At 51.1% G+C, this 16,481-nt stretch overlaps 1 protein-coding gene across 2 annotated transcripts in view; it reads left to right on the plus strand.

Moving 5' to 3' along the window:
- Positions 1 to 16,481, plus strand: part of SCARB1 (scavenger receptor class B member 1) — a 77,195-nt gene that overhangs the window by 40,516 nt on the left and 20,198 nt on the right. For both annotated transcript variants that reach the window (XM_068563347.1, XM_068563348.1), the window contains exons 2-7: positions 613 to 770; positions 3,319 to 3,460; positions 6,862 to 7,065; positions 9,426 to 9,521; positions 11,417 to 11,532; positions 13,498 to 13,664. In XM_068563347.1, the coding sequence (XP_068419448.1) occupies positions 613 to 770; positions 3,319 to 3,460; positions 6,862 to 7,065; positions 9,426 to 9,521; positions 11,417 to 11,532; positions 13,498 to 13,664 (883 nt within the window). The remainder of the gene's footprint in view (positions 1 to 612; positions 771 to 3,318; positions 3,461 to 6,861; positions 7,066 to 9,425; positions 9,522 to 11,416; positions 11,533 to 13,497; positions 13,665 to 16,481) is intronic.

Consider the following 16,481-nt stretch of genomic DNA (forward strand, 5'->3'; position numbering starts at 1 on the left):
CGGCCACCTCCTGGTCCCCCAATCAGGCTGCCGTTATGAAAACACATTTTAAAAATAACACATAGGGGCTTCCCTGGTGGCACAGTGGTTAAGAATCCGCCTGCCAATGCAGGGGATACGGGTTTGATCTCTGGTCCAGGAAGATCCCACAAGCCGCGGAGCAACTATGCCCATGTGCCACAGCTACTGAAGCTCACGTGCCTAGAACCTGTGCTCGGCAACAAGAGAAGCCACCGCAATGAGAAGCCTGCGCACCGCAACCAACAGTAGCCCCCGCTCGCCGCAACTAGAGAAAGCCCGCACGCAGCAACAAAGACCCAACGCAGCCAAAAATAAAATAAATAAAAAATAAAATAAATTTATAAAAAAAAAAATACCACATAAAAATAATATTACCTATTAACATTAATTATGTCAACTCCAGAGCAGCATTCCCACCGCCTCCTGCCCCCAGAGAACCCCCCTCCAGGGAGCCCCTTCCCTGATGTGCCTGTGGAGTCTGCAGCACAGGCTGGCACCGGGCAGCTGTTTTGGAGCCGCGTGGTAGGGTGGGTAGGTGGGCGGGCGCCCTGGCCCTCCTCCTAACTGACCTGTTTGTCTCATCCCCCACAGAATGTGCGCATCGACCCCAGCAGCCTGTCCTTCAACATGTGGAAGGAGATCCCCATCCCCTTCTACCTCTCTGTCTACTTTTTCGATGTCATCAACCCCAGGGACATCCTCCAAGGCCAGAGGCCGCAGGTGCGGGAGCGTGGACCCTACGTGTACAGGTGAGGATGAAGGGGGCTGGGCTGGGACTCAGGTCATCACCCCACTTTACAGATGAGGAAACAGGCCCCTCGCAGTAGTGGGGCTTGTTCAAGGTCACTCTGCTTCTCCCAATCTGGTGCTCTAGCGCTTGAGACTTGGAGAGCGACTGCCTGGCTTTGCCACTCAGCAGCTCTCTGACCGTGGGCATAGGCCTTTCCTTCCCTGTGCCTCAGTTCCCCCCTCTGTAAAATGGGGATGACAGTACGCACTGTGGGTGGTTATGAGGATTGGATAAGATGGTTAGCGGAAAGCCCAGCACAGTGCCTGGCATGTAGTAAGTGCTCAATAAACATGAGCTGTTAACATATTATTGTTACCTGAGTTCAGCTGCTCGCCGCTCAGAAGGCAAGTGTTGGGCCTTCCCTGGTGGTCCAGTGGCTAAGACTCCGAGCTTCCACTGAAGGGGGCACAGTTCCCCTGGTCGGGGAACTAAGATCCTACATGCCGTGAGGTGCGGCCAAAAAGGAAAAAAAAAAAAAAAAAAAAAAAGGCAAGTGTTGGTTGGAAAGGAAAGGTTGCTTTATTCAGGAGGCCGGCAACCTGGGGGGGAAGGCAGACTCATGTCCAAAAACCAATTCCAAAGATTCTGCTTGAGCATGGAAGTTTTTAAAGGGAAATCATTTGGGGAGCGGGTCAGAGCCTTCATCATCTTCCACTGTGTGCAAAACTTTCTTCTGATTGGTTGCTGGTGAGGTAACAGGATGGTGTCCCAGGAATCTTGTGCTCGGCCTGAAGTTACCATCCTCCACCTGGGTGGGGGCCTTAGTTCCTACAGAAGAACTCAAAGATAGTGTTCTGTGTATCCCTCGAGGGGGAACCAGGACCCTGCCCCAAGGCGGGAACCAGGACCCTGCCCCAAGGCGGCACTATTGTCTCCTGACTGCTCCTCCTTTGTTTCTGCATCCCCTCCCTCCCCTGATTAGCAACTGTTTGAACCTGCCCTTTGGAACTCAGGGGAGGTCAAGGAAGCTGAATGAAGCCTACTTCCTACAAACAAAAAATGGGGGACATGGAAAGGATTTGTTGGGGTCCTGCTCTGTTCCATTCTGACCACTGCTGCCTCAGCCTCTTCGTTTGATCGTTTTCTTTGGGAGGGTGCAGATCTCCTGTGGCTACTGGGCTCGTTGGATTGGCCCGAGCAGTTTTCCAAGAGGCAGGGAGGCCTGTCGGAATACGAGGCCGGATTTCTTGTTCTGCCCGTCGTGCCCTCAGGAAACTGCGATCCTGGCTTAGCTCACCCATGAAAGGCTTCTATGTCAGAGCTGAGTCTCGTTTGCCAAAGTTCCTATTTATTCCTTCATTCCGTAAGCGTTTATTGAGTGCCTCCTGTGTGCCAGGCACTGTGCCAGCTCACTGTTTTTGTTTTGTTTTTTAAAATATTTATTTATTTATTTGGCTGCGCTAGGTCTTAGTTGCGGCAGGCAGGCTCCTTAGTTGCGGCATGCAAACTCTTAGTTGTGGCATGCATGTGGGATCTAGTTCCTGGACCAGGGATCGAAAACCCAGGCCCCCTGCATTGGGGGTGCAGAGTCTTAGCCGCTGGACCCCCAGGGAGGTCCCCCAGTTCACTGTTAAAGGCAGACAAAAGCCCCTGCCTCACAGAGCTGACATTCCGATGGGGAGCGGGGAGGGAATAAACAAGTGGGCAAGTAAGGTAAAACCAAGCAGCATAAATGCTGGCGTGTTAGGAGTGAGGGGGATAGTGGGAGAGAGGAGGCCCGAGAACGGGATGGGGTCAGATGGTGAGGACCCCGGAGGCCGCAGTAGGAGCTTGATTTTATCCTGTGTGCAAAGGAGGGTAGTGGGCGAGAGGATGACGTGATCTGATTTCCCCTTTCCAAAGATTCTTCTGGATGCTCTGTGGAGAACAGTTTGCAGAACAAGAGAGAATGATGACAGCATAACAGCAATGAAACTTGCAGCTGATTTGTAATGTTTTCTATGCATCTGACAACCATTTTAATTGCTTGATGTGCATTAACTCACTTAATCCTCACAAGTAGGGACCTAATGAAGTAGGTTTTGTTATTACTTCCATTTTATTTTATTTTATTTTTGGCCTTGCCCTGCGGCATGTGGTGTCTTAGTTCCCGACCGGGGATTGAACCCGTGCCCCCTGCAACGGAAGTGCGGAGTCTTAACCACTGGACCGGCAGGGAAGTCCCATTACTCCCATTTTATAGGTGGGAAAACTGAGGCTGGGGTAGTAAATGATGGAGACAGGATTCAAGTCCCCACCCTCTGTCTTCGGAGTGCATATTCCTAACCACCATCCTCTCCGCCTACCCCGGAGGAGCAGGGAAGCCCGGGAAGAGACTGATGAGGGACAGCGGCGGCTTGGCCAGGGGGAGGGGGCGTGTTGGGATTTGGTTACAGAGGCTTTGGTGCCGTGTCCTGCAGTGGGCAGGCGGCGGGAGGACAGATGGTGGGGAGGCAGCCAAGCTCGGTGCAGACATCTGAGGGCCCCTGGCTCCCAGGCAGCTGACGCAGCGGCTTCCTCGCCCACAGGGAGTTCAGACACAAGAGCAACATCACCTTCAATGACAACGACACGGTGTCCTTCCTCGAGTACCGCAGCTTCCAGTTCCAGCCTGACAAGTCCCGCGGCCTGGAGAGCGACAATATCGTCATGCCCAACATCCTGGTCTTGGTGAGGCGCCCCTTCCGTCTCTCTGTCTGCCCCCTGTACCGGTCAGTCCCTTGAGGGCACAGCCTGTGGCTCCTGCGGTGACATTAAGCCCGGCGGGCTTCCTGGGCGCATCCTGGGCTCTGGTTTGGGGATATTGGCCAAAGTCATGGTCTTCCTCTTTTCAATTCTGCAAATCTAAAATCTCCAAAAGGAGGTATTGGTGGGGGGGGGGGTCTGAATGGGGGTCCGTGTCGTCGTCTGTGGTGTTTAGGGGGAGGTGAAGGGCAGGGCGTCCGTTCTCTGCAGGAGAGAGTCATGGTAGTAGCTGGATTTGCTGCCTGCCATGAGTGTCGGGGTCCCCAAGGCCACCCCCAGGTTTGCTGACTCACTAGGAGGGCTCACAGGGCCCAGCAGATGCGGTCTTGCTCTTGGCTATGGCTTGGTAGAGTGGAAGGAGACAGAACAGAATCAGCAGAGGGAAGGGGCGCGTGGGGTGGAGGCCAGATGCAGGCTTCCAGAACCCTCTCCCAGGGGAGTCACACAGCACACGCTGCATTCCTTCAGCGGTGACTTGTGACAACACAGGTGGGTGTCCTCCACCAGGAGCGCCCACTAGAGACTCAGCGTCCAGGGTGTTTACTGGGGGCTGGTCACGTTGGTGCCCTCTGCCTGGCACGGACCCAGATTCCAGGAAAGCAGGTGGTCCGCGTAAACCACGTTGGTACGGTCCAGGCGCAGTGAGCCCCTCTTAGTTAGGGGGTGGTGGGAGCCCTCTTAAAGCCAGGGTCTCAGACACCAGCCAAAGGCCAGCCTGGCCAGGAGGCCGTTCTAGAGAGTGCAGTCTCAGGCCTGCTGGCTGAGCATCTTGCTAACACTGCGCGTTAGAACTTGTGTTTAAGGCTGTACACATGTTACCTTGTTTACTTGTCAGCGATCCCATGATCGTTAGGTACCATTATTTTCTCCATTTGTAGAGGAGGAGAACTGAAGAACAGAGAGGTTAGGTGACTTACCTAAGGTCGCTCAGCTAGTGAGTAGCAGATTAGGGTTTTGAACCTACGAAGTTTGGGCTATGAGTCTGCCCTCTGTGGCACTCAGCCCTCCATTCAATCCTCTGTCCACCCAGTTGAAGGTCATCAGGCATTTGCTCTGGGCCTGGCCCCGGTCTGGACTCAGGATCAGACGTGAAGGCACCTGGTCAGTCCGTTGGGTGGACAGGACAGAAGCTCAGAAAATGCAGCCCAAAGCCTTGCAGCTGCCCCCCTCAGAGATACGCATGTTTTGGCAGTGAAGTCATTTTCTCCCACTGAGCCGGTTGGCAAAGACTGTGTGACAACGCTCAGGGCTTAGGAGCGTGTGTGGAAACAGATACTGTCGTTAGGCACGGAAGCGGTATGAGCTGTTGGAAGGTAGTGATTTTCAAAGTAAATTGCACGTGCCTTTGAGCTCAGAAATTTCATAGGTAGGAATTTGTCCTCTTGACAGAATAACACACGTGGGCAAAGATGTTTGTTCTCAAGGATATTTATTCCAGCAACGTTTTCAGAGCAAACATCTAGAAACAACCTAAGCGTGTGTTATGTGGAGTTATGTTGTGATAATCTACTGCGGGCGGGCAGTGGGCTAGTATACAGCCAGCAAAAGGAGGCAGGGCCGCAGGGGGCGTCATGGAACAGTCTCTTAGTTTTATCTAACTGGGGAAAAGCAAGGTGCAGAACACATGCGTGAGGCCCCTACTTATAATATTTCTAAAGGAGAAGTACTTGCACGCACACACCCACTTACGCACAAGCGCTTTTACGTGCCTAGACCAGGGTGGGCTTCTTCTGTAAAAGGCCAGATAGATATTTTAGGCTTGGATGCCTAGATGTTCTCTGTTGCAGCTGTTCAACTCTGCCAGTATAACACAAAAAGCAGCCCAAGACAAAAACATAAATGAGAGTGGGTGTGGCTATATTCCAATGGAACTGTTTCATGGATACGGAAATGTGAGTTTCATATAATTTTCATGTTTTTCAGAGTAGTCTTCTTTTGTTTTCCTTTCAACCATTTGAAAATGTAAAAAAACATTCTTAGCTCCCGGACTGTACAAAAGCAGGCCGTGGGCTGGCTTTGGCCCACGGGCCATAGTTTGCTGACTTCTGGTGTAGATCCTCTCTGCAGGAATACTCAAGAACCCAGAGCAATGGGTTGCCTTGGGGGAGAAGAATAGGAAGAGGAGAGTCAGGGGTTGGAGAGGGACTTTTATTTTGTATCCTTTTATGATTTTTAAAAACCATCTATTTATTACCTTTAAAAAATCATAATGTTAAGGAGACCCTTGTGAGTTCCCATGGAATCAGACCTCTGTGTTTTAGGAAATGCTGGCTCTGTTCCGTTTTCTACAGGTGGAGATTAGCTTTTGGATGAGGTGCCTTTAAAAAATAAACCAAGTGCCAAGACAGTATCTCCAGAGGAAAGCAAAAATCAGAAAATAAGTTCACCTAAATTCTGAGCACCCAGATATTGGGTAGAACAGGTGCTTGGGGTCTTGGAGTTTGGGAGTGAGTTTGCTAAGGAAGTGGAGTAGAGTCTCCTTGAAGATTCTTTTGGTTACAAGGTCATAGTAAAAGGTGCTCTAAATTGGCATAAGCAAAAAGGGCATATGTGGGTTCTTGTTACTGAAAGGGCAGGAGTTGGTCTGGTTTCAGATGTGGCTTGATCCAGAGTGCAAACAAGGTTGCCCGGATCTGTGATGGTTCCATGCTCTGGCCGACCTGCCCCTCAGGGTGGTTACAGCCTTGCACACCCCACGTTCAAGCACAGCCACAGGCACTTCCCCTCTCTACCCCACAGTCCCAAACGACTGGCTCCTTGTGGCTTGTTGGCTCTGATTGGGCTACATACACATAGAGAGGAACGTTTCTTTCTTACTGTTTTTTTTAAAAATATTTATTTGGCTGCATTGGGTCTTGGTTGCGGCACGTGGGATCTTTCGTTGCAGCGCGCAGGCTTCTCTCTAGTTGTGGTGTGCGGGCTTCAGAGTGCATAGGCTTAGTTGCCCTGCGGCATGTGGGATCTTAGTTCCCCAACCAGGGATCGAACCCGCGTCCCCTGCATTGGAAGGCGGATTCTTAACCACTGGACCACCAGGGAAGTCCCGAGAGGAACGTTTCTGATTGGCCAGGCCTAAGCCACATGCCTGCCTGTGGGGCTAGGGGTGGAGTTAACTCGGCCTGAACTCAAGAGCACAGGTGGTCCTATTCCTGAAGGATCAGGGAATGGTTCCGGATGACCCAGATGCCCTGCATGTCCACTGCAGGGACCCTTCTAGGCCTGAACGTTTCTCTAGATGGGCTGTGCCTTGAAGCCTGGCTTGAAGTTCAGGGAGGACAGACCAGCTGTGTCTGGCCTCTAACCTGTGGTGTCCCCTGGCTCTGCAGAGTGCAGCAATGATGATGGAGAATGGGCCCATGAGCCTGAAGCTGATCATGACCTTGGCGTTCAGCACCCTTGGTGAACGTGCCTTCATGAACCGCACTGTCAGCGAGATCATGTGGGGCTATGAGGACCCCCTCATCCACCTCATCAATAAGTACTTCCCAAACATGTTCCCCTTCAAGGGCAAGTTCGGGTTATTTGCTGAGGTAAGTGTAACCCAGTGGGAAGTTCAGGACCTCTGTCTTGTCCTCCACTGACACAGCCTGGGAACCGGTTACCAGCTCGCTTTTGGAGCTGGCTGGGGGCCCAGGAGCTGTGGGTTGTAAATTACAGAAAAATCTAACTCAAACTGGCTTAAGCAAAATAGAGAATTCATTGGCTTATATAATTGAAAACTCTAGGGGTGGTTTCAGGTGCAGCTTGATCCAGGCTCAAATGATGTGACTGGTGCTGAAAGAAAGGGGAATGGCTGCTGGGGAGGCGGGTCACAAATGTCAACTATAGCATTGCTCTGAGTTGCCTGCTTTTTCTTAATCTTGATCCCTGGTAACCTAGTAGGGTCAGTGGTTGGGATCCTGAGTCATGATCTGATGTAGAGTCAGATCCCTGACCTTGGCTCCCTCAACCACAAATTGTAACCAGCCCTCTGAGTTGCTCCAGCCTCAACCTCCTTTTGGGGCTCCACTGATCTGGTGTTGGGGGCAGTGGGAGGGAGAAATCGTGATTCTGTTCTGGGCACATGATAGCTGCTCAGTACATTTTTGACTAGGATGACAGGTTCTGGGTGTGTGGGTAAGTTGGCAAGTTTAAGGTAAGTGACATGATTCTTGTCAAAGCAAACTGTAAACTTGTAAACAAATGAAAGTTATTACCAATTGAGTAACATGTTAAAACTTATTTTTGAGTATGTATAGTGGGAATCCCAAAATAACAGTCCAGCAGTGACCGTTCAGTGTTCCTGTGGTGGTTTCACACTCTTCAGTGATCTAGAATCCTTCTACTACTCTGCTTTGTCCTCCTGAGGGTATGGTTTCCATACTCAAGATTACCACATGGTCCAATATGGCTGCTAGAGCACCAGCTATCACATCCACATTCTAGGCAGCAGCAGGAAGGATGAAGTGGTGGGGGTTTTAGGGGCAGTCAGGGGAGTTGAGGACAAAACAGCATGTCCCAGCTGTTTCCCTCTTCAGGAGGGAGAAAACCAATTTCCACTTGCTTTCCATTGCCCAGAACTTAGTCATGTGGCCACACTTAGCTGCAAGGCAAGCTGGAAAATGTTACCTTTTAGCTAGTGTGTTGATGCCCTGAGTGAGGTTTGGGTTTTGTTATGAAGGAGAAAGGGGAGAATGGACTTTGGGTAGTAACTAGCAGTCTCTGATACACTTTGTCTATTATAATTATTGTGTTAGTATCCTTTTGGGTGAGCATTTATTAATAATAACAACAATAATAATAATAAAGCATTTTGAGTTCTTATTATTTCTCAGACACTGTGCTCAGCAGTTTTTACACATTAGCTCTGTTAATATTCTCAATACCTCTTCGTAGTGGCTCCTGTTACTGCCCCTTATATTGGCTAAAGTTTGGGCTCATGAAGCTCCGAATGGACAGGTGACAGAACACACAGATATTAGGAAGCCAGAGCAGGCTTTGAACTTGGGCCCTGTTGGCCTAACCAGTCAGTAATCGATGTAGCTATTCGGCCACTAAACAACCCCTATTGAGTTCCTAGTGGGTGCTACACCTTACATTGTATGGCGTCCTCGGAGGTAAAAGGGTGCTTTCTAGATTTTACCCAGCAGTCACTCATTTCTTTGTACGCTTTGCATGTTTTTGCTCTGAATTAGAAATCTTTTTCTAAGAAATACCCTCAGAGTGCCAAAGCCTGTGCTTCCTGTCTAGAAAGTACTTGACAAACATCATGTCCTGTGTGCCTGTATGCTTCAGGATACGCCAGGTTTAGCAGCCCCCAAATCTCAGTGGCTTAAAACAACAAAAGTTTATCTCTTGCCTGTATGCCATGTCCAGTGCGGGTGGCCAGGGGGCCTCTGCTCTTCGTTGTCACTCAGGGACCCAGGCTGAGGGAGGCTCCAGCTGGACACACACTTCCCTGGTTTCTGTAGCAGCGACAGAAATTTGCATGCACTGGATCTTAAAGCTCCCACCTGGAAGTGACAAACCACTTCTCTCCTCATTGATCATTTTCACTGATCAAAGAGGTTACGTGGCCATGCTTTATTTTCATTTGGGGGGAGTAATGCGGTGACCTTACCATTCACCTAGGAGGAGAACCAGACTCTCCTAGAGTCTGGGAGGGAAGGTGGAACTCTTTCTAGGACGGATGCTGTCATCAGGGGAGGGTCCCTCCTAGAAAGCCCCCAAGTCCTCCTCCTCTTGACCCCCAGGTGCTGGGGATGCAACGGTGAACAGGATAACGAGGCCCCTGCCCTCCGGGTGAAGAGGGAGCAGCCTGTAACTAAGCGGGCTGGCTTGAGTACTGGTCCCTGGGTCCTTTGCCTCCATCCTGGGGCTTAAAGGTGTCGTTCTCTGCCGTTGTCTGCAGCTCAACAACTCTGATTCCGGGCTCTTCACCGTGTTCACGGGGGTCAAAAACTTCAGCAGGATCCACCTCGTGGACAAGTGGAACGGGGTCAGCAAGGTGAGGGCGAGAGGCACCGGCCGTCCTGTACAGGGGCCGGGTAGGGATGGCAGGGGCTGCCAGGGCCGGCCACCCCGTGCACCTTCCTCCTCTTAAAACAGGGGCTTGGGATTGACATGTCCACACTGCTATATATAAAATAGATAACCAACAGGGACCTACTGTATAGCACAGGAAACGCTGCTCAGTATTCTGTAATAACCTAAATGGGAAAGGAGTTTGAAAAAGAATAGATACACGTATATGTATAACTGAATCACTTTGCTGTACACCTGAAACTAACACAACATTGTTACTCAACTAGGCTCCAATTAAGAAAAGAAAACAAAACAAAAACAGGAGGGGGTTGCATCCACAGGGGAGGTGCTCTCAGAGTTGGGGATTTTACCTGTGTTTAAGGCTCAGCTGGGACTTCCCTGGCGGTCCAGTGGTTAAGACTCCGGGCTTCCACTGCAGGGGGCGCGGATTCAATCCCTGGTCGGGGAAGTTCCGCATGCCGCAAGGAGCGGCTAAAAACAAAAACAAAAACGAAACCCACCCCCCCCCAAACCTAGCTCTTTGTTCTGGGTGTGTGTGTGGGGCATAGACACTGACTATTTACGTGTATGCTAGGAACAGAACTGTTTCTTTGATGCTTCACTTACAAGAATGCTTCAAAAATATTACACTGATGATATAACCATCCATTGCAGTTAAAGATTATTGAGTAGAAAAAAAAATTACGCTAGAAACACAGGAAGACATTCGCCTGAGAAAATAAAATAATAGATATAAATTGCACTTTGTACGACTTCACACACCCAGCCCCACTCCCACCTGAGTCACAGAGGAAACCCAGAGTTATCAGCGTTGGGTATATTCTTCCCGTCTATTTGTATCGATTTGCATGTGCGTTTTTTTTTTTTTTTTTCCCCTCTTGGAGCAGAATGAAATCATCCTATGTGCATTGTTTTGCAACTTGCTTTTTTTACCTGGTGGCCTTTTGTTATCATGCACGAGAATGATTGTGCGGTGGTGGTGTTCACACCTTCCAAACGCTCATCTGGGTGATGGTGGCAAAGACCTGAGGGGGGAAGACAGGTTATTCCCCATCAGTGCCCAGAGTGGCAGGGTTACCATTTGCAACCAGTAATAACCGTTCCGAATGGGCGCTACTGAAATTCTCTTTGGCTTGCTTTTTCAATATAAAAAATGTACAGGGACTTCCCTGGAGGGCCGGTGGTTAGGACTCTGTGCTTCCACTGCAGGGGGCATGGGTTCGATCCCTGGTCGGGGAACTAAGATCCCACATGTGGCCAAAAAAAAAAAAGAAAAAAAAAAAAAAGTATATATATATATATATATATATATATATATATATATATATATAAATGTACACATGCTTAAAAACCTTCTCCTAGGACAGAGGGGTAGAATGTGAGAAGTCTGTTCTTTTTTCTGTCCAGGTCTCACTCCCCAGAGGCAACTACTGTTTTGAGATCTGGTAGCCACCATTATTATTTTAAATATTTTATTTACTGGGCTACCTTCTAACTTGATCTGTTTTCAGGAAGTGTCCTTCCCTCTGAGAGGTGAGGAGGTCAGTGTCCCCTGCTCACTGTGGTTCTTGGAGATGTGAGTGACAGGTCCATTTTACAGATGAAGTAACTGAGTCCCCAGCAGAGTTGCACATTCAGGGATCCATGGTTAGGGAGTGGGGAGCTGCAGTCGACAGTGTCTCTGGCTATCTGTCTACACAGCCTGCTCACCTTGCACCAGGCTGTCTCTCCGAGGGGACAGGCTGCTGTCAGTTGGGTGGTGACATCCCCCAGGGCACATGGCCCGTGAAGTCACAGCTCCAAGTCAGGTAGGAAATGCCCAAGAGCATTTCTTTAAGAGGCCTTGCGTCCCCACAGGTCAACTTCTGGCATTCCGATCAGTGCAACATGATTAATGGGACTTCCGGGCAGATGTGGGCACCATTTATGACTCCTGAATCCTCGCTGGAATTCTACAGCCCCGAGGCCTGCCGGTAATTACCCTGACCTGGGACATTCCGGGCCTCCTGGGAAATCTGCTTTGTGGCTGCTCAGAGCCGAATCAAGTGGCTTTTGGCGTGAATTTGCAAAGCGCTTGGCTCTCTGTGTGTCCACTGGCCCTTGGCGCCATCTTGAATTCTCTTTGGTTGCACCATGAAGAGCCAAACGCCAATTGCTGGTGCTTTTGCAAGGCCCAGAGAGAGGCTGCTGGCGGTTGTTGGAGCTCGGTCGTGGTGGGCAGGAAATGGGCAGGATTGCAGGGGACCGTGCAATAAGGCAAGCGATGGGCTCCCTGTGCTGTTTGCCTGGCTGCCCTAATTTCCCGTCGGATGCTGTGACATCTGGATGCCTCTCCTGCAGCCCCTTCAGTCTCCAGAGTAGCAGCCTCGGAGGTCAGCTTGGGGCTGAACAATTGCAGTGGCCCCGGCCGAGGGGTGAGAAGAGACAGTGGCTCCTAGAGCTCTTCTCTGGGTGCTGCCCTGTCCTCGGCTTCTCTGTTCAGGCCACTCTGGAAAAACGCTTTGCTTGGGATCTCACTGATGTGAACTCCGACCCACCTGCCTCCCCAGCAAACCTTGATGGAGCCCTGTCTGTGCGAGACACTGGGGTCCCTGCAGAGACAAGATGGACCCCATCTCTGTTCCCTGGGAGTCATGTCCTGGCGGGGGACTCAGGCCCATGCACCCCAGGGGAGTGTCAGAGAGCGGAGGTGCTTTTGCTCCGCGTGTGTTCACTTCTTAAAGTTAGGAATTTCAACCTAGAGGAAAGTTGCGAGAATGTGCAACTTTCTCCGCATGGCCTTCCCCAGTTTCCCAGTTGTTTCTCTTTGGCCCCTTCTGCTTTATCCTCATCCCACACTTCTCTCTTTCTCTCTCTCTCCTTCTGTATATTTTTCCTGGACCCTTTGAGAGTACATTGGACGCCTAAATACTTCAGTGGGTGTTTTCTAAAAATGACATTTTCTTACATAACCACATCATGTCACCAAAATGAGGAAATTTAGCATTGACGTGTTACTATTGTCTAGGCCAGCACTCTCCAATAAAGATATAATTCAAGTCCCATCTGCAGTTTAAAACTTTCTAGTGGCCGCATTAAAGAGAAGTAGCGAGAAATAGGTGAAATTAATTGTAATGATGTTTTGTTGGACCCAGGAGATCCAAAATGGTATCATTTCACAATGTGTAAACAAATGTAAAATATTGAAGAGCGGTTTTCCATTGTTTGGGGGTATCAAGTCGCAGAAATGTGGAGTGCATTTGACACGCAGAGCTGCATCCTAACTTGGACTGGCCCTGTTTCAAGGGCTCTAAAGCCACGTGTGCTGAGTGGCCCCCGTGGACAGCACGGGCGGAGCGGTTCTGATCCACAGCCCATGTTCGAGGTTAGAAGTGCCTTTGAGAAATACGGCAGGGTGAGCGAAAGGAGAGGGAATAGGGTGTCGGCCACGTGGCTGCTGCCTACGGAGCTGACAGCCGAACCGTGACCTGAGTGAGGAACTGAGGTCTGACGTGGGGATGAGAGGAACATTCCAGGCACCAGGAGCAGCAGATACAAAGGCCCTGGGGCAGGATGGAGCATGTGGGAGGAATACCACCTGTGGGGTGCAGCACAGGTGGGCAGGGGCCGGACCCTCTACAAGCTCGTGGGCCATGGTGAGGACATTAGATCTTATTCTAGATTAGACTGGAAGCAATTGCAGTTCTAAGTGGGGTCGCGATATCTTCTGTCCTTGTTTTAAAGCTCCATCTGCTTGCGGAGAATGGATTGGCGTAGGCGGGGGAGGCAGGGAGACCCATAAGGGAGGTCACTGCAATTCGCCAGGCGAGAGACGGCGGCTGCTGGGACCCGGGGCGGGGTGGGGGGGCGGCCGTGCCCGTGGGGCGTGGCTCAACTCGGGCCACCCACTTGCAGCCACCGCCTTCTGGGGTGCCATCCTCCATCGTTTGTCCCTGCAGGTCCATGAAGCTCATCTACAAGGAGCAGGGGGTGTTCGAAGGCATCCCCACCTTTCGCTTCGTGGCTCCCAACACCTTATTTGCCAACGGGTCCGTCTACCCGCCCAATGAGGGCTTCTGCCCGTGCCGGGAGTCCGGAATTCAGAATGTCAGCACCTGCAGGTTCAGTATGTGCCATTCCCCGTGGGAGGGCGGGAGGGTGTGGCCCGTGATGAGGGGCTTATCTGTCTGTTTACTTCATGGCCTCTGTACTCTTGATAATCCCATTAGGCTGGAGATAAAGTGGGCAGCAGAAAGATAACTTGAAAAAAAAAAATGCTTTGGGTATATCGGTTGCTGTCGTAATAAATTCCCACAAACCTGGTGGCCTAGAACAGCACAAGTTAATGATCTTAAGCAGTCCCATAGTTCAGGAGTCTGACACAGGCCTCTCCAGGCTAAGATCCTGGTGTCAGCAGGCTGCGTTCCTTTCTGGAGGTTGATGGGGAGACTCCGTTTTCTTGCCTTTCCCAGCTTCTAGAGGCCCCTAGAATTCCTCGCTCAGGGTTCCCTCCCTCTGTCTTCAAAACCGGCAACATCACAAGTCTTTGATCCCACTCCTGTGGTCACATCTCTTTTTCTGAAGCTCTTCTGCTTCCCTTGTCCAGTTTTAAGCGCCCTGGAGACTATATCAGGCCCACCTGGGTAATCTAGGCCACTGCTCCCTATTTTTAGCTGATTAGCAGCCTTTGTTCCTCCTGCGACCTAATTCCCTTTGTCGTGTAACCTAACTTATTCACAGGTCCCGGGGATGAGGATGCGGACATCTTTGGGAAGGGCATCGTTCTGCCTCCCAGGTCATGATAGGTGTCTTGAGAGGGAGGCTTCGTGGGGAGGACCTTCCACCCCACCTGGGGAGGGAAGGAAGCTGGCAGCAGCCCAATGGTTCCGTGAAATCTTGTTCCGTAGTGTGCAGCTGTGGGCTTGGATGTGGCCCCTGGCGCTGGCACACTGTCCTCTGACATCGTCAGTGTTTTCCAGCTGTGTGCCAGTCCCCGAGACGCCCCGCCTCACATGCTCAATTTGGACACTTGGATGTCAGCTCGATTTCCCTCTCCCAACCCTCATCCAGGTCACCAGCGAGCCCTGTGCGCCCTGCCTTCAAATTAACTCCTGCATCCTTGCTTTCTTCCATTGCCCCGCCGCCTCGTGGTCCAGGCCCCTTTAGTTGGCCCTCCTCTTGCATTGTGGCCGCCCTGTGTACCATCCGTTTCCCAGACTGTCCAGTGCGGTCACCGCTGGCCTCGTGTGGTTATTTAAATTGAAACTGGGGACTGCCCTGGCGGGCCAGTGGTTAAGACTCTGTGCTTCCACCGCAGGGGGCACGGGTTCGATCCCTGGTCGGGGAACTAAGATCCTGCATGCTGCACAGTGCGGCCACCCCCCCCCAAAAAAGATAAATTGAAATTGGTTTGAATGAAAGCAAATTAAAAAGGCAGTGCATTCCTTGCACTGGCCACATTTCAGACGATCCCCACCCACACGTGCCTAGTGACTGCACTGTGGGACGGACAGTGAAAAAAGAGAACATTTTCATCATCGTAGAAAGTTCTGTTGGACATCGTTCCAGCGAGCAGCCCAAGGGACCTTTCAAAAACTCGGATTGCCACCCAGTCCTTTGCTTGAAATGTCTACTAGCGCCCCGTGCGTGTAGAGCAAAATCCCTACAGAGGCCCCAGTGCTGTCAGGATCTGGCCTCTGCCGGTCTCTCTAATGTCATTTCTTTCCGTACTCTCCCCACTGATATTCTTCAGCCCCGCCACCTTCTCCCTGTTTCTAGGATATATCTCGTTTGGTCCCGCCTCAGGGCCTTTGCATCAGCTGTTCCCCAGGCTGCTGTAGATCTGTGTGAATCATTCCCTTACCCGCTCCTGGTCTGTTCAAATGCCACCTCCTCAAGGAGGCCTGCTCTCTGATTTCCCATCCGAAACTTGCTCCCCTGCCCCACCTCCCGGCTACTCTCTGTCATTTCACCCTTGATTGTCTTCCTGGTTCTCATCACTCCCTGAAATCACTGAGTGTGTCTTTTATTTTACTTCTCGTCTGTCTACTGTATTGGATTGTAAATACCGTATGCAGGGCTCTGTCCTTAGCTTCTAGAATTGGGCCCGGTATGGAGTGGGTGCTTACACAGTGTGGGAACACATGGATGTGTGGGTGTATCTTGCACTGAGGGAAGTGAGGCTCAAGGCTAGGATGTGACACCCTAGCTGGTAGGACAAGAAGCTACTCCTTATCTTTTGAGGTCTTGACTTCTGGGGCCTGTCGGGTTGGAACCACATTTCCGGCTGGAGATGGGAATTTGGGAGGGGTAGTTTGCTGCAGGGTTGGGAGGAAGGACTGCCATCAGGTTGGACGGTTTCCCCAAGTTCAGTCAGAATGGGGTGCTCCGTGGGGGAAGGGTTTGGAGCTGGGGCCTGGAAGTGCCCACCTCTGTCGTGGCCTCTTCTGGCCCACCTGCCATTGTTCCCTGTTTGCTTAATTCTTTCTTCACTGGTGTTTACGGGAATTTCTGCTTGTAGGTGAGCTGGCAGTGCAGAGACCTGGTAGGCCGTGTGCTACACAGTTGCCGTGGCAAGTGGCAGGTGCTACACCAACCTGATTAGGCCTAAGAGGGCATTTCTTGGTTTACCTTTGCATTAGGCATAGCTCTAGAGCTCAGCTGTTGTCCGAAGCTGCCTTTCGCCATGTGCCAGCTCAGTTTTCCTCCAGACTGGTTTGTTGCCAGGCAGGCTCTCCCCTCCAGCCTCCAGGCTCACCTCCTCCCAGCTCTGGGTCCTGCAGAAAGGGGACAACTGGCTCCTCTTCACTCCAGCAAAAGTTCCAGAGTATGCTCTGATTGGGCTGGCTTGCATCACATGACCAGCTGTGAACCAGTAAGTGGCCAAGGGTGGCCTATGCTGATTGGTCAGGCTGTGTCACATGCTCAGTCCCTGGCTCCAGTG

This window comes from Eschrichtius robustus, chromosome 14 (assembly GCF_028021215.1).
Source record: "Eschrichtius robustus isolate mEscRob2 chromosome 14, mEscRob2.pri, whole genome shotgun sequence".
Lineage (NCBI taxonomy): Eukaryota > Metazoa > Chordata > Mammalia > Artiodactyla > Eschrichtiidae > Eschrichtius > Eschrichtius robustus.